The sequence below is a fragment of the Rhinopithecus roxellana genome, chromosome 12 (genome assembly GCF_007565055.1).
Source record: "Rhinopithecus roxellana isolate Shanxi Qingling chromosome 12, ASM756505v1, whole genome shotgun sequence".
Classification (NCBI taxonomy): Eukaryota; Metazoa; Chordata; class Mammalia; order Primates; family Cercopithecidae; genus Rhinopithecus; species Rhinopithecus roxellana.
This window is the reverse complement of record NC_044560.1, coordinates 133,969,193-133,992,933: the sequence shown is the minus strand read 5'-3', so window position 1 is coordinate 133,992,933 and position 23,741 is coordinate 133,969,193. Positions and strand designations below refer to the sequence as shown.

Below are 23,741 nucleotides of genomic sequence, written 5' to 3'. Positions count from 1 at the left end.
AAAAAAAAAAAAAAAAAAAAAAAAAAAAAAGGCGGTAAGTGCTCTGGAGAGAAACGGAATGGGACAACAGGAGTTGGGTCTGTGCAGAAGGAGAGTGCAATGTTTAATACGATGGTCAAGAAAGGCCTTATTGAGAAGTTTAAGCTTCCAAGGAGAGAATCGCATGGATACTAGGGGAAGAGCATTTCATCAGGAGAAGCAGAGGCCCTGAGGTGGGCGTGTGCCTGGGAGGTCTGAGAAGCAGAGAAGAGGCCATGTGGCTGGGAGAGAGGGGGTGAAGGGGAGAATGGTAAGGAATGAGGTCAAAGAAGTGAGAAGGAAAAATTGCGTGGGGCCTTGTGGGTCCAGGTCGGGCCTTGGACCTAAATGAGATGGAGCCTCAGGAGAGCGGCGGGAGTGTTGGCATCCCTCCTCTCCCTCCCTGGCAGCTCTTCGACCTGATGCCCTGGTACTTTGTGGGTATCTCATCGAGGCCCTTGTGGCACACTGTGGACCAGTCACCTGTGCTCATCCTGGGAGGCATTCCCAATGAGAAGTACGTCCTGATGACCGACACCAGCTTCAAGGACTTCTCTCTAGTGGAGGTGAATGGTGTGGGGCAGATGGTGGGCGGGGCCTCTTGGAGGGAGCTGGGCCTCAGCCCCTGGAATAGGGTGGGGGCCTGGGGCTCTAGAAGAGGTCCCCAAAGACACATCAGTCGCCATGAGAGGCAGATAGCATGAAGAAAAGACACACGATTCTACAGCCAGAGGGCCTAGGTTCAAATCCTGGTTCTGCCGCCACCTGGCTGCCTGACCCTGGACTTGGCAGTTCAATGACCCGGTCCTCAGATTCCCATTTGTAACATGGTAGTAATACTTATATTTACTTCATAGGATTATTGTGAGGATGATGTAAGTTAATAGTTTCCAGCCGAGTGCAGAGGCTCATGCCTATAATCCCAGCACTTTGGGAGGCTGAGGTAGGAGAACCACTTGAGAGCAGGAGTTTGAGACCAGCCTGGACAACATAGTGAGACCCCATCACTACCAAAAATACAAAACTTAGCTGGGGTGGTGGCATGAGTCTGTAGTCTCAGCTGCTCAGAAGGCTGAGGCAGGAGGATTGCTTGAGCCTGGGACTTTGAGGCTGCAGTGAGCTATGATCATATCATTGCACTCCAGCCTGGGAGACAGATCGAGACCCTGTCTCCAAAAAAAAAAAAAAAAAAAAAAAAAAAAAAAAGTCAATATAATAGCTTCCATAACCAATGGTATATGTGTGCCATTACCTTCTCCACTCTGGAAAATTCTGCATTGCAATATACATCTCTGCCCAAGGGTTTCCTATTAGGCATTGAGAGCCTATATTATCCCAGAATAGGGAGGGAGTGTCTGAAGTAAGGATCTTTTGGCTTCAGCGGCAGAAATATGTTGGAATTAGTGCAGCTACAGGCAGAATGCCAAGCCAGGTTGGTTTACCCAGAGAACCGGTTTACCCAGAGAACAGAGAACTGTGCGCAGCCTTGTTCTTGTTCTCTAACCATGGGGATTTCTCCCTGATGGTCTCATCTTGTTGTCTCCTGTCTTCCCCGCTCCTGTCTCTCCCCACCACTCCCTTCCACACTGCCCCCAGGAAACAGATCCTCCCCCTGTACAGCTCGCTTCACCTTTGTTGGTTGGGGTCCAGGTATAGATGCTATAACAAAGAGACCCTGGAAGAGAATTACTGAAATAGAGACTGTTGCTCATTTTATCTTTTTCTTTTTTTTTTTTGTTTTTGAGACAGAGTCTTGCTCTGTTGCCCAGGCTGGAGTGTGGTGGTGCAATCTCGGCTTACTGCAACCTCCGCCTCCCAGGTTCAGGTGATTCTGCCACAGCCTCTCGAGTAGCTGGGATTAGAGGCACCCACCACCGCACCTGGATAATTTTTGTATTTTTAGTAGAGATGGGGTTTTGCCATGTTGGCCAGGCTGGTCTCAAACTCCTGACAAATGATCTACCCGCCTTGGCCTCCCAAAGTGTTGAGATTACAGATGTGAGCCACCGCACCTGGCTGTTGCTCATTCTCGTAACAGTCCAGAGGTGAAGAACCTTGTTCCTTCCATTTTCTCACTTCACCATCCCCTGGGCTCGAGGTGTTGACCTCTGTATGACGGCAGCCACTGGGAAAGGGGAGGAGTAGAAGTAGAGGGCAGCCATTTTCTTTTTTTTTTTTTTTTTTTTGAGACGGAGTCTCGCTCTGTCGCCCAGGCTAGAGTGCAGTGGCCGGATCTCAGCTCACTGCAAGCTCCGCCTCCCGGGTTTTACGCCATTCTCCTGCCTCAGCCTCCCGAGTAGCTGGGACTACAGGCGCCCGCCACCTCGCCCGGCTAGTTTTTTTTGTATTTTTTAGTAGAGACGGGGTTTCACCATGTTAGCCAGGATGGTCTCGATCTCCTGACCTCATGATCCACCCGCCTCGGCCTCCCAAAGTGCTGGGATTACAGGCTTGAGCCACTGCGCCCGGCCCAAGCCATTTTCTTTTAAGCAAGCTTCACTTCCACTGACATTCCACTAGTGAGAAGGGGTCACCTGGCTACATCCAACTGCAGGGGACACTGGGTGGTACATGCCCAGCTAAACTCAATCACCAAAAAATATGGGGAAATGGGTTTGAGAGCTTCGCTAGCCATCTCCTCAAAGTGGAGAAGAAAATGTACTGGTTCACGAGACCAAAAAATTCGAGACTTTAGGCTCTGCTTGGCCCAGGATTTCAAACAGGATCACTGAGACGGGGTTTCTTGCCTCATCTCTTGGATCACATTCCTCTGTTTTTTGTTTGTTTTTTGAGATGGAGTTTCACTCTTGTCACGCAGGCTGGAGTGCAGTGGTGCAATCTTGGCTCACTGCAACCTCTGCCTCCCGGGTTCAAGCGATTCTCTTGCCTCAGCTTCCCAAGTAGCTGGGGTTACAGGTGTGTGTCACCACGTCCAGCTAATTTTTTGTATTTTTAGTAGAGACGGGGTTTCACCATGTTAGCCAGGCTGATTTTGAACTGGCCTCAAGCAATCCACCTGTCTCAGCCTCCCAAAGTGCTAGGATTACTGGTGCTCGGCCACATTCCTCTGTATTGACTTGGTGCTCAAAACAGTCCTATTGGCTGGGTGCGGTGGCTCAGGCCTGTAATCCCAACATTTTGGGAAGCCAAGGTGAGCAGATCACTTGAGCCTAGGAGTTTGAGACCAGACTGGCCAACATGGTGAAACCCCATCTCTACCAAAAATATAAAAATTAGCCAGGCCGGGCGCGGTGGCTCAAGCCTGTAATCCCAGCACTTTGGGAGGCCGAGACGGGCGGATCACGAGGTCAGGAGATCGAGACCATCCTGGCTAACATGGTGAAACCCCGTCTCTACTAAAAATACAAAAAACTAGCCGGGCGAGGTGGCGGGTGCCTGTAGTCCCAGCTACTCAGGAGGCTGAGGCAGGAGAATGGCGTGAACCCAGGAGGCGGAGCTTGCAGTGAGCCGAGATCGCGCCACTGCACTCCAGTCCGGGCGACAGAGCGAGACTCTGCCTCAAAAAAAAAAAAAAAAAAAAAAAAATTAGCCAGGCATGGTGGTGGGCGCCTGTAATCCCAGCTACTTGGGAGGCTGAGGCAGAAGAATCGCTTGAGCCCGAGAGGCAGAGGTTGCAGTGAACCAAGATTGCACCACTGCACTCCAACCTGGGTGACAGAGTGAGACCCTGTCTCAAAAACAAAAAACAGTCCTGTTTTCTGGAACTGAAGACTACAGAGGTTGCATCTTCTGCAGCCCACAGTCCGTGGGAAAGATCTTTCCCAAGAATCCCCACATCCCCAAAGTCACAAGATTCCTTCCACTTGGTACAGCTCAGGTCCCTACCACCCCAACAAAAGCAACACAGTCACTGTGCCCAACATGATGCCTAGTGAATTAAATGAGTCGGAACTTTCCAATGAGGCTGAGGCGGGAGGACTGCTTGAAGCCAGGAGTTCAAGACCAGGGCAACGTAGCGAGACTGTCATCTACACAGTTATTTATTTTAATTAGCTGGGGGTAGTGGCAAGCACCTGTAGTCCCAGCTACTTGGGAGGCTGAGGCGGGAGGATTGCTTGAGCCCAGGAGTTCAAGACCAGCCTGGGTAACATAGCAAGACCTCACCTCTACAAAAATAAAAATTAAAAAATTAGCTAGGCATGGTGGTGAGCACCTGTCATCCCAACTACTCGGGAGACTGAGGTGGGAGGATCGTTTGAGCCCAGGAGTTTGAAGTTGCAGTGAGCTGTGATCATACCACTGCACTCCAGCCTGGGTGACAGAGCCAGATCCAGTCTTTTTTTTTTTTTTGAGACGGAGTCTGGCTCTGTCTCCCAGGCTGGAGTGCAGTGGCCGGATCTCAGCTCACTGCAAGCTCTGCCTCCCCGCCTCCCGGGTTTACACCATTCTCCTGCCTCAGCCTCCTAAGTAGCTGGGACTACAGGCATCCGCCACCTTGCCCGGCTAGTTTTTTGTATTTTTAGTAGAGACGGGGTTTCACCGTGTTAGCCAGGATGGTCTCGATCTCCTGACCTCGTGATCCGCCCGTCTCGGCCTCCCAAAGTGCTGGGATTACAGGCTTGAGCCACCGCGCCCGGCCCAGATCCAGTCTTTAAAAAAAAAAAAGGCCCTTGGGGAGAGCATAGGATGTTGTATCCATGTAGGTGTAACCCTGACTGTAGCCAGGGGCACAAGGACCAGTGCATGCTGTGCACTGCCCAACTCCAGGGGGCACACGAAGCCTGAACTGGCTCAGGCCTGGGTCACCTGCTTCTTTGGTCCATATGGGGGAGGTTTGGCTACCAAGGTGTTGCTGCGGGGTGAGCAGGGAGAGCACTCTGGGGCAGCTGTCAGAGCAGGAGCTTCCCCCCAAGTCAGGACATGGGGGCTGAGGCCAAGGCCACCTGCTCACCACTGGCCTCTGCTCCCCTGCAGCTGAGCATTGACAGTTGCTGGGTGGGCTCCTTCTACTGCCCCCAATCTGGCTTCACGGCCACCATCTATGACACTATTGCCACCGAGAGCACCCTCTTCATTCGGCAGAACCAGCTGGTCTACTATTTTACAGGCACCTATACCACACTCTATGAGAGAAACCGTGGCAGTGGTGAGTGGGCTGTGGCAGGACCCACGCCTGGGGAGGGCACCCCGGTGAACCCCTCCACAGAAGGTACCTGGGGCTGGCATTGCTGTGGGTGAGGCCGCAGAGAAGGAACTTGCTAAGGTCCCAACCACCCCTGCCCACCCCGAATGGACCTTCCCTTGCCCCCCTCTTTTTTTTTTTTTTTTTTTTTGCTGGGATGAGGCTTCCACCCAGACCCTCCTGGGAATTGTGAGCAACTGTGAGAAGAGGGGGTGTGAGAGTAAAGGGAGGTAGAGGCAGACACATGCGTGTGCCCACACAGGGTGGCAGAAGGACATGCCGAGAGAGACCAGACGGGGAGAAAGAGGGAGAGGGGCATGGCAAGTCAGAGAGCAGAAGGAGAGAGAGAAACAGACGGGCAAAGCCTCAAGGGAAACTCATCGGAGACAAAAAAGAGAGGCTAGGCACAGTGGCTCAGGAGGCTGATGGGAGCGGGTATCGCATGAGCCCAGGGGTTTGAGACTACAGTGAGCTATGATCACACCACTGCACTCCAGCCTGGGTGACAGAGCAAGACCCTGTTTCAAAAAAAAAAAAAAAGGCTGGGCGCGGTGGCTCATGCCTCTAATCCCAGCACTCTGGGAGGCCGAGGCGGGTGGATCACTTGAAGTCAGGAGTTCAAGACGAGCCTGGCCAACCTGGTGAAACCCCATGTCTACTAAAAATACAAAAATTAGCTGGGCGTAGTCAGCCGGGTGCGGTGGCTCACGCTTGTAATCCCAGCACTTTGGGAGGCCAAGGCGGGCAGATCACGAGGTCAGGAGATGGAGACCATCCTGGCTAACATGGTGAAACCCCGTCTCTGCTAAAAATACCAACAATTAGCCAGGTGTGGTGGCGGGCGCCTGTGGTCCCAGCTACTTGGGAGGCTGAGGCCGGAGAATGGCGTGAACCCGGGAGGCGGAGGTTGCAGTGAGCCGAGATCGCGCCACTGTACTCCAGCCTGGGTGACAGAGCCAGACTCCATCTCAAAAAAAAAAAAAAAAAAAAATCGAGAGATGAAAAAGTGAGACTATTGATTCAATTTAATCTTTTAAATGATACCATGGCTGGGTGCAGTGGCTCACACCTGTAACCCCAGCACTTTGGGAGGCCGAGGCAGGTGGATCACGAGGTCAGGAGTTTGAGACCAGCATGGCTAACACGGTGAAACCCCGTCTCTACTAAAAATACAAAAAATTAGCAAAATTAGCTGGGCATGGTGGCACGTGCCTGTAATCCCAGCTACTTGGGAGGCTGAGGCAGGAGAATCGCTTGAACCTTGGAGGCAGAGGTTGCAGTGAGCCAAGATCGCGCCCCTGCACTCCAGCCTGGGTGACAGAGCGAGATGCCATCTCAAAAAAAAAAAAAAAAAAAAAAAAAACTGGGCACGGTGGCTCACACCTGTAATCCCAGCACTTTGGTAGGCTGAGGTGGGCAGATCATGAGGTCAGGAGTTTGAGACCAGCCTGGCCAATGTGTTGAAACCCCGTCTCTACTAAAAAATACAAAAATTAGCTGGGTGTGGTGGCGGGCGCCTGTACTCCCAGCTACTCGGGAGGCTGAGGCAGGAGAATCGCTTGTACTCAGGAGGTGGGGCTGCCGTGAGCCAAGATAGCACCACTGCACTCCAGCCTGGGGAACAGAGTGAGACTCTGTCTCAAAAAAAAAAAAAAAAAAAAAAAGATGCCAAAGCTCTCCTGTTTCTTCCAGTTTTTTCCGCCGTCTCAGAACTGTCAGTTTCCAGAGTCACCAGAAATTGGACTGTAACTTATATTTCATAAGTAAATGCGTGTTCCCAGCAGCTTTGCTTTCTTTCTTAGGGCACTTTGACAGTGGGAGGAACCAAATTCAAATTGACTTAAGCCAAAGAAAAGAGGGGTTTATTGGCTTCCATGGCTGAAAAGCCCAGGAGCGTGTTGGTTGCAGGAATGGCTGCACCGGGGGTCACTGTCACGGTTAGACAGTCACCTCCTTGTGCATGCCACGGTGACTCCGGCCCCTGCCCAGCAACTGTAGACTTGTATGCCCCTCAGTAGCCCCAGAAAAGAGTATCTTGTTGCTGATTGCAAGCTGATATTACCTCTGATTTGGCCAGCTTGGTCACATGGTAATCATTGTGGCCAAGGGAGGTGTCAGCCCAATCTGACCCTCATGGACAGAGTGTGAGCAAAGGAGGATTTTCTCAAAGGCAGCGGGTGCCCTCTGCCAGGTGCTCCCTGACCCCACACTGAACAGGTGCTGCAGCAAGACAGGACAGATAACAGGCTCACTAACGCCAGGGAAATGTGGGCTGAGCGGGGGCGGAGGCCCCAGATCCAACCACCTGGGTCTGAGGCCCCATGCTGGCCTCCCTAGGCAACTGGGTTCGTGTCCTGGCCAGCGAGTGCATCAAGAAGCTGTGCCCTGTGTATTTCCATAGCAATGGCTCTGAGTACATAATGGCCCTCACCACCGGCAAGCATGAGGGTTTTGTACACTTCGGGACCATCAGAGGTAAGGGTGTGGGCCTCTGGCAGCCCCAGGGACCCCTCCATACCCTCTCACCTCCAAGGATTCTAACCTTGGGACCTCACTCATCACCATGTGCCCTGAGGAGGGCCCCCAGGCTGAGGGTGGTGATGGTGGTGGTGGAGGGATGCGTTTGTAGGGGTAGGGCTTGGGGGTATGTTATGTATCTTTCATGATGTACTTGGTTTTAAAGCACAGAAGATCTAGGCATGGTGGCTCATGCCTGTAATCCCAGCACTTTGGGAGGCTGAGGCAGGCAGATCATTTGAGGTCAGGAGTTCAAGAACATCCTGGCCAACATGGTGAAACCCCATATCTACTAAAAATACAAAAATTAGCTGGGCATGGTAGCAGGCACCTATAATCCCAGCTATTCAGGAGGCTGAGGCAGGAGAGTCACTTGAACCCAGGAGATGAAGGTTGCAGTGAGGCGAGATTGTGCCACTGCACTCCAGCCTGGGCAACAGTGAGACTCCATCTCAAAACAAACAAATCCACCCCCCAAAAAACCAAAAATAGCAGAAGCCCAATTCAAAAATAATTTAAGTACAGCTGGGCACAGTGGCTCATGCCTGTAATCCCAGCACTTTGGGAGGCTGAGGTGGGTGGATCACCTGAGGTCAGGAGTTTGAGACCAGCCTGCCCAACATGGAGAAACCCCATCTCTACTAAAAATACAAAAACCAGCTGAGCATGGTGGCACACATCTGTAGTCCCAGCTACTTGGGAGGCTGAGGCATGAGAATTGCTTGAACCTGGGAAGCAAAGGTTGCAGTAAGCCGAGATCATGGCACTGCACTCCAGCCTGGGCAACAGAATGAGACTGTCTTAATAATAATAATAGTAATAATAATAAGCATAAAGAATTTGTGGACTTACATAAATGAAAAGACTCAGGTTCAACTTCAGGTATGGCTGGATCCAGGGGCTCACAGGGTATGTCATCAGGACTCCATCTCTTGGTAAGGTAGTGCAGCATAGTAATTAATTATAGCACAGATTATGGAGAGAGACTGCTCCATCACACCTTTGCTGTGTGCCTTTCGATATGTAACTTGACCTCTCTGGTCTCGTTTTCTTCACCTACAAAATGTGACTAATGGTAGTACTAGTATCTAGGTCACTGGGTTGATATAAAGATTAAATAAGTTGGTTTTTGTAAAGGTCTTAGTACTAGCGATGTGGTGAGTGTTACAAATGGTTTATTATTATTGGTCCTATAATTTGGGTCCATTTTCAGGTAGCTATTCCTCCACAGAAGTTAAAGGTAGCCCCTTAAAGCTTAAGACTCAAGTTACCTACTAGTCTGAGTCATGCCAAGAGAATGAAGACAGCATCTTTCCCATTAATTCTAACACAAGTCCCAGAGTAAATTCTGATTGGCCCACTGTGGTTCTCATGGCCAGACCTGAGCCATGACACCCACAGTGTCATGACTGTGGCCAGAGACAGACATGCTCTGATAGGCCAGGTGTGAGTGACGGAAGGCCAGAGAATGAGATCCCAAGGACTGAGGGGCTGGTGGGCATGAGGAGGGCAATCAGAGTTGGCTTGATGGGCTGCCAGACAGGAGGGAGAGGGACTGAACATGAACCCCACCTTGCTCTGCAGATGGCCAGGTGTCCTTTGAGATGCTGCCCAGGCAGTGGTCTGTGTGCGAGCAGATAGGAGGTACTAATCCCCCGATGGGTCTGCAGCGGGAGGCTGGGGGGACTGAAGATGCAGAAGACCAGGGGAGGGTGGCAGGGATCATAAGAAAGAATGGGCAGTGTCTTAGGGAGGGGTGAGAGTTATGGGGAGGGGCACAGCTGGCACAGGACCAAGGCCATTGAGCCCTGGGGCGGCTCTGGACTGCCCCTTTCCCTCTCAGTTACCACCTGCTCCATAATTTGGTCTGACTACATCGCGGGTGAGTATACCCTCCTGCTGCTGGTGGAGAGTGAATATGAAAATGCCAGTAAACGTTTCCAGGTGGTCAGCTACAACACAGGTAATCAGGGCGATGCAAGGGGCTGGGCGCAAAGGGGCAGGAGCCCAGACTGTGGACCACATGCCCATCCTGAGGGATCTGTGCCCGGCAGACGGAGGGCGACATTACCTGTGTCACTCCTGGATGAGGGGTAGCAGTGGAGAACTGGGTATAGACTTGGAGATCTGAAAGGGCTCTGTGACTCACAATAAAGAGACTTTATTTTACCTGCAGTGAGAATAGGGCCACCATGTAGAGTTGTACAGGCTGTGCACTGCACAAAACCCCCAACCAAGGGGTCAGAGGAGACAGGTCCTGTGCCTTAACAGGACTGTTTCCTCTCAGAGGCAGTGCCTTTTTATAATTCACATGAAGAAATTCTAAAGGGCTAGGCACAGGGCTCACACCTGTAATCCCAGCACTTTGGGAGGCCGAGGCCAGAGGATCGCTTGAGGCCAGGAGTTCAAGACCAGCCTGGGGCAACGTGGCAAGACCCTGTCTCTACAAATTAAAAAAACAAACAAAAAAAGGTAGCTGAGTATGGAGGTGTGCCTGTAGTCCCAGCTACTTGGAATATACCCGAGGCGGAAGGATGGCATAAGCCCAGGAGGTTGAGGCAACAGTGAGCTATGATCATGCCACTGCCTGGGTGACAGAGCAAGACCCTGTCTCAAAAAAAAAAAAAAAAAAAAAAAAAAAAACTGGGCATGGTGGTGGCTCATGATTGTAATCCAGCACTTTGGGACGCCAAGGTGGGTGGAATGTTTGAGCTCAGGAGTTCAAGACCAGCCTAGGCAACATAGCAAAACCTCCTCTCTACTAAAAATACAAAAATTGGGCCGGGTGCGGTGACTCACGCCTGTAGTCCCAGCACTTTGGGAGGTTGACGCGGGTGGATCACGAGGTCAGGAGATCGAGACCACAGTGAAACCCGGTCTCTACTAAAAATACAAAAAATTTAGCCGGGTGCAGTAGCGGGTGCCTGTAGTCCCACCTACTCAGGAGGCTGAGGCAGGAGAATGATGTGAACCTGGGAGGCGGAGCTTGCAGTGAGCCGAGATCGCACCACTGCACTCCAGCCTGGGCGACAGAGCGAGACTCCATCTCAAAAATAAAAAATAAAAAAATTGGCCAGGCGCAGTGGCTTGCACTCTGGGAGGCCGAGACGGGGTGGGGGGGGGGGGGATCACCTAAGATCAGGAGTTCAAGACCAGCCTGGCTAACATGGTGAAACCCTGTCTCTACTAAAAATACAAAAATTAGGCATGATGGTGGGTGCCTAGCTACTCGGGAGGCTGAGGCAGAAGAATTGCTTGAACCTGGGAAGCAGAGGTTGCAGTGAGCCGAGATCATGCCATTGCACTGTAGCCTGGGCAACAGAGGGAGACTCCATCTCAGAAAAAAAAAATACAAAAGATTAGCTGGGCGTGGTGGTGGTGCGTGTCTATAATCCCAGCTACTCTATAGGCTGAGGTGGGAGGATCACTTGAACCCAGGAGGCAGAGGTTGCAGTGAGCCGAGATCACACCATTGCACTCCAGCCTGGGCGACAGAGAGATCCTGTCTTGGCGGGGGGCGGCGGAAGAAACTCTAAGGACTAGCAAGCCCGAGTGGGAAGCTCTTTGGAGGGTTTTACAGGAGGCTGAGAAGCAAACAACTTGCTCCAGCTCCTGGTTTTGAAAGCACAGAGCCTCAGGAGATTTTGCTGTGTTCTCCCCCCCGTAGCTAGTGATGACCTGGAACTCCTCTACCGCATCCCGGAATTCATCCCTGAAGGTAGGAGGGGAAGGCAGAGGTGGCCTCAAGGGCGGCTGTGGGCCAGGAGGGGCCCAGGTGACTCCACCTCACTGCCGTGTCCTCTTTTCCTCTGCCCCGGTCAGCTCGAGGATTGGAGTTCCTGATGATCCTAGGGACGGAGTCCTACACCGACACTGTAATGGCCCCCAAGGGCATCTCCTGTAACCCGTACAACCACCTGATCTTCATCTGGGGCAACTTTCTCCTGCAGAGGTGGGCCTCCACCACTCCCGGGTGGGCCAGGCATACTCTGTCTCCCTAGCACCTTTAGGGTGTGGATGCTTTCAAGACCAGACTAGGCGAGTCTCACCAAGCCTTCAGAGGATGCCCAAATCCAGAAGTTACCAGGACTGTGATGGGGAACACACCGTTAGGGTAGTCAGTGCTGGGACGAGGGCAGCCAATGTTTTAAAGCTGTGGGAGCCCTTTTCTTTTCTTTTTTTTTTTTTTTTTTTTTTGAGACGGAGTCTCACTCTGTCGCCCAGGCTGGAGTGCAGTGGCCGGATCTCAGCTCACTGCAAGCTCCGCCTCCTGGGTTTACGCCATTCTCCTGCCTCAGCCTCCCAAGTAGCTGGGACTACAGGCGCCCGCCACCTCGCCCGGCTAGTTTTTTGTAGTTTTTAGTAGAGACGGGGTTTCACCATGTTAGCCAGGATGGTCTCGATCTCCTGACCTCGTGATCCGCCCGTCTCGGCCTCCCAAAGTGCTGGGATTACAGGCTTGAGCCACCGCGCCCGGCCAAGCCCTTTTCTTAAAATGAAACCTTATGTAAAGACCCAGCCTGTGTGAGCAATAGATGAGCAGTTTCTAGGGTTTGTTTTTGTTTTTGTTTTGGGAGTCTCGCTCTGTCACCCAGGCTACAGGGCAGTGGCACAATCTCAGCTCACTGCAGCCCCCGCCTCCCTGATTCAAGCGATTCTCCTGCGTCAGCCTCCCTAGTAGCTGGGATTACAGTTGCACGTCACCATGCCTGGCTAATTTTTGTATTTTTAGTAGAGACGAGGTTTCACCATGTTGGGCAGACTGGTCTCGAACTCCTGACCTCAGGTGATCCTCCCGCCTCAGCCTCCGAAAGTGCTGGGATTACAGGTGTGAACCACCGTGTCCGGCTAATTGATGAGCATTTTCTAGGGACAGTTTAGGATCCTCCCCACCCCAGCCACCCTCTCGACCCTCAGGAACCTAGGGGCCCCTGAGCCACTTTCTTGGGTGGCTGGCAAACTGCCAGGTTGGCCCGTTGCTTCTGTTTTACAGATGGGGAGCTGGACACTCTCAAAGGGTTTGGGGTGGGGGGCGGGAGCTAGGATTTCAAGCTTCCTTTGCACATTCTTCCAAGTGGAGAAACTGAGTAAGTGGCTCCCGTGTTATTAGGCCTGGGATTGGGGGAAGCGGCTGTCCAGGATGCGCCTAGCTCTCCATCTCTGTCCCTGCAGCTCTAACAAGGAAAACTTCATCTACCTGGCAGACTTCCCCAAGGAACTGTCCATCAAATACATGGCCAGATCGTTCCGTGGGGCTGTGGCTATTGTCACGGAGACGGAGGAGGTGGGCTGCCCTGCCCCTCTCCCCATTCCCTCTCTGCCCACCCCCAAACCCCAGGGGCCTCTCTTTTCCCCTGTCAGAGTAAAGGAGCTAAGGGAAGGGGGCACCCTTGGGGACCCCGAGAAAGGGCAGTGAAGCTCCATTTATAGCTGCAATCCCTGGAACTCAGAGTGTCAGCTCCAAAGTCACGCAGACCAGAGCTATAATCTAATGTTCAGAGGCGGCCCTCTTTCATCCCACAGTGCACTCGTTCACTTCATAAATATTGAGCATTTACTGTGTACCTGCCCCCTGTGCTGGAGAACACAGAGCGGTCAGGGCTGCAATGGGGAAAATATTACCTATGGAAGTACGGGGACCTGGCCCATTCTGGGGCATTGTGCATGTCAGGGAGGGCTTCATGGGGGAGACCACATGGAGGGGGACATCTTGGAGGCTGGAGGGGATCACCCAGGTTGTGGTTCAGGAAGGGGAGTGAAGGTTCCCTTCAGATGTGTATGGGGGTGGGCATTAGTGCAGAGATGAGAAACTGAGGCCAAGGAAATGGTGAAATCCTGGAAGCTGCAAAGAGTGAGAAGAAAAAAGAGGTCTCGGCCCTAGGAACCGTGGCTGTTAGGGAGTGTGTATGTTAGGGATGTTTCGGTTACAAGTGCCAGAAACCCTAACAGACCAAAAACATTGAAAAACATCATAGTGTGTGAGGGCTGGAACCAGAGGTGATTGGGCTCAGGGAAGTAGAAAGATGGCACCACAGAGAAAAGGAAGGGGAGCGCCCTTGGTCCCAGTGGAGGTGAGTTTGCAAACTTCATCCCTCAAACAATGGGGCCACCACAGTGGGCAGAGGGTGAGGTGGGATCAGAGGACCCCATGGTCCTGACACACACACATCCAGCTATCGTACCCACAGATCTGGTACCTCCTGGAGGGTAGCTACCGGGTGTACCGGCTGTTCCCATCCAAGGGCTGGAAGGTGCACATCAGCTTACAGCTGATGCAACAGTCCTCTCTCTACGCATCCAATGAGACCATGCTGACCCTCTTCTACGAAGACAGCAAACTGTACCAGGTGCCTGGCGGGGCTATGTGGGGACATTGGGGCACCCCAGGAGGGCTGACCCCAGCTCACCTGACTCTGCCTTCCCCCTGTAGCTGGTGTACCTTATGAACAACCAGAAGGGCCAGCTGGTCAAGAGGCTTATGCCCGTGGAACAGCTTCTGATGTATCAACAGCACACCAGTCACTATGACTTGGATCGGAAAGGGTGAGAAGACACCGGACCATGACAGGGGTCTGAGGGCTCCCGGCACTGCTCTCCTGAAGCTACCATTCTTGAGAGAGGAGAGACCGAGCTAACCCCAGTGACAGCCTCAGGGCTACGATGGCAGGAGTTCAGCACTTATGGAAGCTCAGAGGAGGCGGCGAACCTGGCCAGGGGGGAAGGTGCATCAGGGAGGGCTTCAAGGAGGAGGAGGTGTATGCACTGTGACAAGAAGGGTGAGGAAGGATTAGCCAAGTGATAAGGTGGGGAAGGGTGTCCCAGAACGGGAGAACCACCTGTGCAGAAGCCCTGATGGGAAAGGGGACGAAGTGAGCCTGGTGGTCATGGGGAGAAACTTGGACTTCATCTTGAGGGTCTTGGGGGAGCCATGGATGGGACTAAAGGAAAGGACTGCAGGATCGGATTTTACCGCGTGCCATAATGATGCCTCTGGTCGCCGTCCTGCAGAGGGTGGATCAGGGAGGCAGCTGGATTCGGGGCAGGGAGGGGGCACTGGGGTGGAAGGAGGAAGCAGGAGGTGGAACAAAGAGGTCAAGTGGACAGGCAGATGGGGACTGCCCGTTGAGCAGGGAGGACTCTGGTCTCAGGGATCGAGGGACGTCCAAGGGGATGTGTGAAGAGGCCTCTGGGCAGCAGGGGCTGACGCTGAGGAGGAAGATGGGGGCTGGATTCGATATGGGAAGTGGGTGAGGTGGGAAAGAGGCCTGCAGAAGCTTCCAGTGCTCCGGGTGCCTTAGAGCCAGCAGCCTTTTCCCCTGCCGCTGCCCAGGGGCTACTTGATGCTCTCCTTCACCAACTTCTGCCCCTTCTCGGTGATGCGCCTGAGGAGCCTGCCCGGTCCACAGAGATACACGCGCCAGGAGCGCTACCGGGCACGGCCACCGCGCGTCTTGGAGCGCTCGGGCTTCCACAACGAGAACTCGCTAGCCATCTACCAGGGCCTGATCTACTACCTGCTGTGGCTGCACTCCGTGTACGACAAGGTGGGCGTCCGGCGGCGGACGGGCAGGCCTGAGACCGGACTCGGGGAGCGGGGAGCCGGCTTAGAGGGCGAGGCCTGTGGAGCGGAGCGCAGCAGGATTGTAGAACTGGAGGACTGGGGGGTGGGGTGGGTGGGGGACGTGGGGGCGGGGCCTGGCTTAAGCAGGACTTCCAGGGGAGGGTGTTGGAGGTGTGGCCGGGTTGAAAGCAGGGTCTGGGGATGCGCTGGGGTGTGTATCTTCTGCTCTGGGTTAGGGGCTGGCATTGAGGCTGGAAGGGGGTCTGGGGATGCCGCTTGCCTGAGGGCCCTCGCCCCGCCGCCCAATCCCTTTACGGTGCTGGGCTATCCCTGCAGCCGTACGCGGACCCGGTGCACGACCCCACCTGGCGCTGGTGGGAGAAAAAAAAACAAGACCAGGTAGGCGGAGCGGATTGGGAGCCGGGGAAAGGGGCGGTGCCTGGACACCCCTCACCGTACCCCCAACCCCGCGCTGACTGCGCCGCGCATGCGGTACTCCAGGATTACTACTTCTTCCTGGCGAGCAATTGGCGAAGCGCGGGCGGCGTGTTCATAGAAATGGATAGCTACGAAAAGATCTACAACCTCAAGTCCGCGTACGAGCTGCCGGAGCGCATTTTCCTGGACAAGGGCACTGAGTACAGCTTCGCCATCTTCCTGTCGGCGCAGAGCCACTCCTTCCGGACGATGGCAGACCTCGGTCTGCGCGGGGCCGGAGTCACTCCCGAAGGGCAGGGCGAGGGCTGCTGGAATCTGGGAGCCTGGGGGGAGGGGACACCATCCGAAGGGCGGGGACTGTGAGGGAGGCCTTAACCCCGTTTACTGTCCGGAGCAGGCACCGTCTTCCAGCTGCATAGCCAGGTAGACGTGGGCGTGGTGCTGGCCGACCCCGGCTGCATCGAGGCCTCGGTGAAGCAGGAGGTCCTGGTTAATCGCAACTCGGTGCTATTTTCGGTGAGGCCCGTCGGGCAGCTGGGATCAAGGGAGGTTTTTTCTTTTGTTTTTGTTTTTGTTTTTGTTTTTTGTTTGTTTGTTTTTGAGACAGGGTCTTGCTCTGTCAGGCTGGAGTGCAGTGGCGCGATCACTGCATTCTTGGCCTCCTGAGATCAAGTGATCCTCCTCCCTCAACCTCCTGAGTAGCTGGGACTGCAGGCATGCACCACAGTGCCCAGCGAACTTTTTTTTCTTTTTTTCTTTTGAGACGGAGTCTCACTCTGTCGCCCAGGCTGGAGTGCAATGGCACAATCTTGACTCACTGCAACCTCTGCCTCCCAGGTTCAACTGAGTCTTCTGCCTCAGCCTCCTTAGTAGCTGAGATTGCAGGTGCACACCACCACACCCAGCTAATTTTTTGTATTTTTAGTAGAGATGGATTTTTACCATGTTGGCCTGGCTGGTCTTGAACTCCTGACCTCAAATGATCCGCCCACCTCAGCCTCCCAAAGTGCTGGGATTACAGGTATGAGCCACTGTGCCCAGCCTTAACTTTTTCTTTTTTTTTTTTTTGAGACGGAGTCTCGCTCTGTCGCCTGGGCTGGAGTGCAGTGGCCGGATCTCAGCTCACTGCAAGCTCCGCCTCCCGGGTTCACGCCATTCTCCTGCCTCAGCCTCCCAAGTAGCTGGAACTACAAGTGCCCGCCACCTCGCCCGGCTAGTTTTTTGTATTTTTTAGTAGAGACGGGGTTTCACCATGTTAGCCAGGATGGTCTCGATCTCCTGACCTCATGATCCGCCCGTCTCGGCCTCCCAAAGTGCTGGGATTACAGGCTTGAGCCACCGCGCCCGGTGCCCAGCCTTAACTTTTTATGTTTTGTAGAGAGGGGGGTCTACCTATGTTGCCCAGGCTGGTCTCGAATTCCTGGGCTCAAGAGATCCTCACGCCTCAGCGTGAGGTGTGAGGTGTGAGGTGTGAGGCATGAGCCACGAGCCACCCCGCGCTTGGCCCTGTTAGCCTATTCCTGAGTAGAAAATGGAAGACTTCCGTTCTCCTACCAGCCCCTACCTCGCCCCAGCTATGGATTATTTGAACTGTTTGTTGGTCTTTGGGGAGACCTGTTTGCCCCTTCATTTCTGCCTCTCCCCTCCTTCAACCCCAGATTACGCTCAAGGATAAAAAGGTTTGCTATGACCAAGGCATTAGTGGACATCACCTTATGAAGACTTCCATGATGGTCAATGTGAGGTCCAAGCCTGGAGGGGAGGGTGCAGGATGGTGGGAAAGCCTGGGCCCACAGGGATCACCATCTTCACCTGCTCCTACCTGCAGGTGGTGGGTTCATCCGGGCTCTGCTTCCAGGAAACGCACTTGGGGCCCCGTATGCAAGTATTGGAGCTTGGGATACTGGGCCCTGGGAGGGGAAGGTTGGGGTCAGGTCTCAACAGGGCTAATCCCCTGAGAATCCCACTAATGCATTCATACTTTCCTTTCTTCTCATTCTTTCTCATCATTCATCCACCCACCCACCCACTACTACCCATTAACTCCTTTCATTCTTTTTTTCTTTGAGACGGAGTTTCGCTCTTGTTGCCCAGGCTGGAGTGCGATGGTGCAGTCTTGGCTCACTGCAACCTCCACCTCCTTGGCTCAAGTGATTCTCCTGCTTCAGCCTCCTGAGTAGCTGGGATTACAGGTGCCCACCACCATGCCCAGCTAATTTTTTGTATTTTTAGTGGGGACAGGGTTTCTCCATGTTGGCCAGGCTGGTCGCAAACTCCTGAACTCAAGTGATCCACCTGCTTCAGCCTCCCAAAGTGCTGGGATTCCAGGCGTGAGCCTCTGCACCCAGCCTAACTCCTTCCATTCATTCATGTGTTCAGAAAGGGCCATCTTCCCAGTTGTACAGGTTGCACACAAGCTGATGTGTTCCCTCTGATAACTTTTCTGCAGAGGGAGAATAGAGTGAGCAACAGGGACATTTTTTTTTTTTTTTTTTTTTTTTTTTTTTGAGACGAAATCTCACTCTTATCCCCCAGGCTGCAGTACAATGGCGCAATCTCGGCTCACTGCAACCTCTGCCTCCCGGGTTCAAACGATTCTTCTGCCTCAGCCTCCCAAGTAGCTGGGATTACAGGTGCATACCACCATGCCTGGCTAATTTTTTTGTATTTTAAGAAGAGATGGAGTTTCACCATGTTGGCCAGGCTGGTCTCAAACTCCTGACCTCAGGTGATCTGCCCACCTCAGCCTCCCAAAGTGTTGGGATTACAAGTGTGAGCCACCGCGCCTGGCCTAGGGGCACTTTTTTTTTTTTTTTTTTTGAGGCGGAGTCTCGCTCTGTCCCCCGGACTGGAGTGCAGTGGCCGGATCTCACCTCACTGCAAGCTCTGCCTCCCGGGTTTATGCCATTCTCCTGCCTCAGCCTCCCGAGTAGCTGGGACTACAGGCGCCCGCCACCTCGCCCGGCTGGTTTTTGTATTTTTAGTAGAGACGGGGTTTCACAGTATTAGCCAGGATGGTCTGGATCTCCTGACCTCGTGATCCACCCGTCTCGGCCTCCCAAAGTGCTGGGATTACAGGCTTGAGCCACCGCGCCCGGCCATAGGGCCACTTTTTGCAATTGGCACAAAGGTGGCACAAGGGCTGGCCTGGCCCTGCCTTCACATCTCTCTCTTCTTCTGCCCACTCACACATTCCTCATTCAGTTCTTTGGGTTCTTGGTTCTTCACTTGCTTATATATGTGATATCGCCTTTGTCCGGGGCAGACACTGAGGCTCAGAGAGGTGCAGAGTAACCCAGGGAGCTAATAAGTGGTAGAGGAGGGCCCTGCCCCAGAGTTCTTGTTCTCACCCACTTCCCTACCCACTCCGGGGCACACAGATCCTGGTGTTCCTCTCTCCTGGCTTAGAATGACCTTGGGCAGTCAAAAGGGGTTGTAACAGCCCCCACCTCCTTAGAGTACATGAGATTTCATGTGCTAGACTGAATAAACAAGGAGGAAGTGTGACCGCATCACAGGGTGGGCAAGGGGGAATGTGGCAGGATGAACTCAGAGCAGTGAGGGGGCAGAGTAAGTGGGGCCTCATGGGCCGTGGTACGTGAGCTAGCTCTTCGGGAGGGCTCCAAGCAGAGGAGGAACTCGAGGGTCCTCAGGGCCCATCTGGCTGCATGGGGTAGGGGGACATCAGTGAGGGAACTGGAAGCAGGGAGACTCTGGAGGAGACAAGGTTGGACAAAACAGGGTCGGGGCAAAGGAGTTGGAGGTTTAGGGGAGAGAATGAGCAGACTGTGCGTCTTTTTTTTTTTTTTTTGAGACAGAGCCCTGCTCTGTCAGCTGGAGTGCAGTGGCGCAATCTTGGCCTCTGTCTCCCTGGTTCAAGCTGTTCTCCTGCCTCTGCTTCCCGAGTAGCTGGGATTACAGGCATGTACCACCACACCCAGCTAATTTTTTGTATTTTTAGTAGAGAAAGGGTTTTGCTGTGCTGGCCAGGCTAGTCTCGAACTCCGGACTCAAGTGATCGGCCTGCCTTGGCCTCCCAAGGTGCTGGGATTACAGGCATGAGCCACTGCGCCAAGCCGTTTTAATGATATTAATGACCATATTGCCCTTGGCGGTGAGGGAGAGCCAGGCAGTTGGTGGTGGTGTCTGTGGGAGGGGGACTGTCCTTCCTGCCCCTCACCTCTCCAGGGGCCTGAGGAGACCCTGGCCACTCCCATGAGCCTTTTTTCCTCCCACCGAGGGCAACCTGATGGTGCCAGTGTTCATTGGCTGCCCTCCAGGCAAGCGCCTGGCGTTCGACATCACCTACACTCTGGAATACAGCCGCCTGAAGAACAAACACTACTTTGACTGCGTTCAAGTGGACCCCGAGATGCCCTGCTTTCTCTTCCGGGACAGTGTGTGTCCAGTCCCTTCTCCTGCATCGTTCACTGTCCTCTTGCCCCCACCACTTTGCGCTCTCCCTCCCCACTCCTCTGCCCACAGGCTACCCACCCTCTTTCCCCTGGCATCTCACTTTCCCCCTTCTCGGTCCTCAGCTTCTCAGGCCAAGCTAATTTCTTCTTCCTGTCTCAACCTCCTCCAACCCCATAGTTTTCTACCCCTTCTTCTTGATTCAAGATTTGGTGACAGGAGACTCCGGCAGTTTCCAGGGCAGGTAAAGGCGTGGCCAACTTGTAGCTAGGGCAGTTGGAGGGAATGGAAGGGGATGGGTTTAGGACTCGAGACCCAGAGACCAGTCCGTGTGCACTTCTGTCCCTGGTAGCTACGTGCTGCTGGTGGTGGGTGGCGGGCCCACACTGGACACACTCAAGGACTACAACAAGGACGAAATCTACCGCTTCAACAGCCCCCTGGACAAGTAATCCCCGTGGGGCCCCACACGTAATAGGCCTTGCTTCCCCTGGAGGCCTTTCTCACTTCCAAGCCAAGCCCACCTCCCAAGCCCCCGCCTCCGCATCTCAGGCCCCGCCCACAGTGGGGCTCTTAGGATCCCACAGGCAAACTCCTGCAGGGCCCCCTAACACCACGCCCCCTGCACCCACCTCTGGCCTCCCTCCGCACTGACCACTGAGGCCATACCTGCCCCCACACCCCCCCAACCCCTGGCTGAGATGACCTCGTCCTGCACAGGACCAACAGCCTTATCTGGACCACGAGGACCAAAAGGACCACCAAAGACTCAGCCTTCCACGTCATGTCCCATGAGAGCCCGGGCATCGAGTGAGTGTGCAGCCTGGCCCTCTTGGCCCCCATCTGTGGGTAGTCCATCAGGCCCACCCATCCTTTCTGCCCCTAGGAGGCCTCTTGATCCCCAAGTCACACTGACTGCCTTTGTGTTACTCTAATGGGGCTGAACTTTGCACAAGCCAAAGTCTCTGCCTACAATGCTGCTCCCTCCTCTCTTCAGGCCTTAGGCAGATGCCCCTTCAGCCAGGAGGACTTTTCTGTTTCAGGATGGGACAATTGTCCCTTCGTGGCTCCCATGGCCTCCCGGGGCTCTCCCATCCCGCCCCTGAGTCCCCTACCTGTGCGTCCCCATCCTAGAGTGGACAGCCCTGGGCAGTCACTGTCTGGTGTGGGGTCTGTCTCTCCTCCAGAACTGGGTCCTGAATAGACTCATAAATTTGTTTTTATTTTTATTTTTGAGATGGAGTTTCGCTCTTTGTTGCCCAGTCTGGAATGCAGTGGCACGATCTCAGTTCACTGCAATCTCCACCTTCCAGGTTCAAGCGATTCTCCTGTCTCAGCCTCCTGTTTGTTTATGTTTTCAGACAGGCTCCCTCTGTAGTCCACCAGGCTGGAGTGCAGTGGCACAATCTCACCTCACTGCAACCTCTGCCTCCCAAGTTCAAGCAGTTCTCCTGCCTTAGCCTCCCAAGTAGCTGGGATTACAGGCACCCGCCACCACGCCTGGCTAATTTTTGTATTTTTAGTAGGGATGGAGTTTCACCATGTTGGTTAGGTTGGTCTTGAACTGTTGACCTCAGGTGATCCTCACGCTTCACCCTCCCAAAGCACTGGGATTACAGGCGCACGCCACCATGCCCGGTTAATTTTTGAATTTTTTTTTTCTAGTAGAGATGGGGTTTCACCATATTGGCCAGGCTGGTTAACATAGCATTTATTGAATGAAATAATGAAATAATGAACAAATGAATAAATCAATTCGTGGCAGGCATTTATTGATATTTGAATGGGGGTATTAATGAATGAATAAAACAATGGAGAAACAAATTCATATATAGGGGCTCAATAAGTTTCATTCAATGAAAAGAAAAAAATGAAGCCATGAGCAAATGAAGGCAGTGAATGAATGAACAACTTGCGCCTAGTCAGAATTTAACCTGCTCTATTTTTTTATTTTTTATTTTTTTATTTTATTTTATTTATTTTTTTTTTTGAGGCGGAGTCTCGCTCTGTCGCCCAGGCTGGAGTACAGTGGCCGGATCTCAGCTCATTGCAAGCTCCGCCTCTTGGGTTCAAGTGATTCTCCCACCTCAGCCTCCCGTGTAGCTGGGATTACAGGCGCACGCCACCACACCTGGCTAGTTTTTGTATTTTTTAGTAGAGATGGGATTTCACCATGTTGGTCAGGCTGGTCTTGAACTCCTGACCTCAAGTGATCCACCTGCCTCGGCCTCCCAAAGTGCTGGGATCATAGGTGTGAACCACCGCGCCCGGCCTAACCTGCATTTATTGGATAATGAATAAAGAAGGAAATAAATGAAAGATGTGACTTTGTACCTAGTAAGTGCTCAAGCTGTATTTATGGGATAAAGGAATGAAGGGAGCAAATAATGAATAAGGAGTTGGCACATGATAGGTACACAGCCTGTAATCTGGATGGATGCGCAGTGACAGAGGAATTGACAGGTGGAGGCGTGAAGGCGGGAGGAAATGAATGAGTAGACGGCCTGTGGCACAGTAGGTGTTCAGTCAGCATGATTGAATGAGTGAATGAAGGAATGAATGAGGGAAGGCATGAGATTGCACCCATTTGGTCCTCACCGAGAGTGTTGGGGTGGAGGAAGAAATTGGGAGTTGGCACAGACTAGGCATGGTTGGTAGCACCACTGCCTGATCTTTGGCTCGCAGGTGGCTCTGTCTGGAGAACGCCCCATGCTATGACAATGTTCCCCAAGGCATCTTCGCCCCTGAATTCTTCTTCAAGGTGTTGGTGAGCAATAGGTGAGCCAGGCAAGTGGCCCAGGTGCGGGTCAGGGGCTGCTCATGGAATGCCTGGCTTCTCCTCTAATCCTGGGTCCCCTCCCAACCCCCGCAGAGGAGTGGACACGAGCACCTACTGCAACTACCAGCTCACCTTCCTGCTGCACATCCACGGGCTGCCACTCAGTCCCAAGCGGGCCCTTTTCATCCTCATGGTGAGTGGCTGTCCAGGAGCTGCCCTGCTGGGTGGGCAAGGGCCCACGCCTCCACACCTATGCTTGTTGTGCTTCGCTAATTCATTCCTTCATTCACTCATCTGGTCATGCCGACTGAACGCCTGCCATGCCGCAGGCTGTCTACCCATTCATCTCCTCCTGCCATCACGCCTCCATCTGTCAATCTCCCTGTAACTGTGGATCCAGATTGTGGACTATGTACCTTATCATGTGCCAACTCCTTATTTATTCTTTGCTCCCTGCAGGTGTCAGTCAGCGTGTTTGTGGGCCTGGTGACCTTCTACATTGCCTTCTGCCTCCTGTGGCCCCTCGTGGCGAAGGGCTGCACGATGATCCGGTGGAAGATAAATGATATCATTGCCTCAGAATCCTACTACACCTATGCCTCCATTTCCGGAATCTCCAGCATGCAGTCTCTGAGACGTTCCAGGATGGGCTCCGTGTTCAGCTCCAGGATGACAGAGGACAGGGCTGAACCCAAGGAAGCCATGGAGAGACAGTTGATGACCTGAGTCTGCCGTGTGCCCCAGCCCCCAGTCACTGTCACACCTCCCCTACGAGGCCCATCTTGAAGATGCAGCCTGTCACCCAGCTCAGACCTCTGTTTTGCTTGATGTTTACTTCTCGTTCAGACTCAAATAAAGCCTTTTTTTCAGGA

The 23,741-nt window shown here is 53.3% G+C and overlaps 1 protein-coding gene across 3 annotated transcripts in view; it reads left to right on the top strand.

Annotated features, from left to right (window-relative positions):
* Nucleotides 1-23,741, top strand: part of CATSPERG (cation channel sperm associated auxiliary subunit gamma) — a 34,752-nt gene extending 11,011 nt beyond the window's left edge. For 2 of the 3 annotated variants that reach the window (XM_030912616.1, XM_030912615.1), the window contains exons 7-29: nt 429-584; nt 4,954-5,125; nt 7,499-7,636; nt 9,263-9,322; nt 9,522-9,641; nt 11,346-11,396; nt 11,501-11,630; nt 12,851-12,962; nt 13,867-14,025; nt 14,109-14,221; nt 15,009-15,222; nt 15,576-15,638; nt 15,741-15,939; nt 16,075-16,193; nt 17,336-17,416; nt 17,506-17,562; nt 19,918-20,074; nt 20,271-20,334; nt 20,443-20,538; nt 20,811-20,900; nt 22,776-22,868; nt 22,963-23,062; nt 23,329-23,741. In XM_030912616.1, coding sequence (XP_030768476.1) covers nt 429-584; nt 4,954-5,125; nt 7,499-7,636; nt 9,263-9,322; nt 9,522-9,641; nt 11,346-11,396; nt 11,501-11,630; nt 12,851-12,962; nt 13,867-14,025; nt 14,109-14,221; nt 15,009-15,222; nt 15,576-15,638; nt 15,741-15,939; nt 16,075-16,193; nt 17,336-17,416; nt 17,506-17,562; nt 19,918-20,074; nt 20,271-20,334; nt 20,443-20,538; nt 20,811-20,900; nt 22,776-22,868; nt 22,963-23,062; nt 23,329-23,595 — 2,811 coding nt within the window. In that variant the 3' untranslated portion in view covers nt 23,596-23,741. The remainder of the gene's footprint in view (nt 1-428; nt 585-4,953; nt 5,126-7,498; nt 7,637-9,262; nt 9,323-9,521; nt 9,642-11,345; nt 11,397-11,500; nt 11,631-12,850; nt 12,963-13,866; nt 14,026-14,108; nt 14,222-15,008; nt 15,223-15,575; nt 15,639-15,740; nt 15,940-16,074; nt 16,194-17,335; nt 17,417-17,505; nt 17,563-19,917; nt 20,075-20,270; nt 20,335-20,442; nt 20,539-20,810; nt 20,901-22,775; nt 22,869-22,962; nt 23,063-23,328) is intronic. The other variant, XM_030912617.1, reaches the window with a different exon arrangement.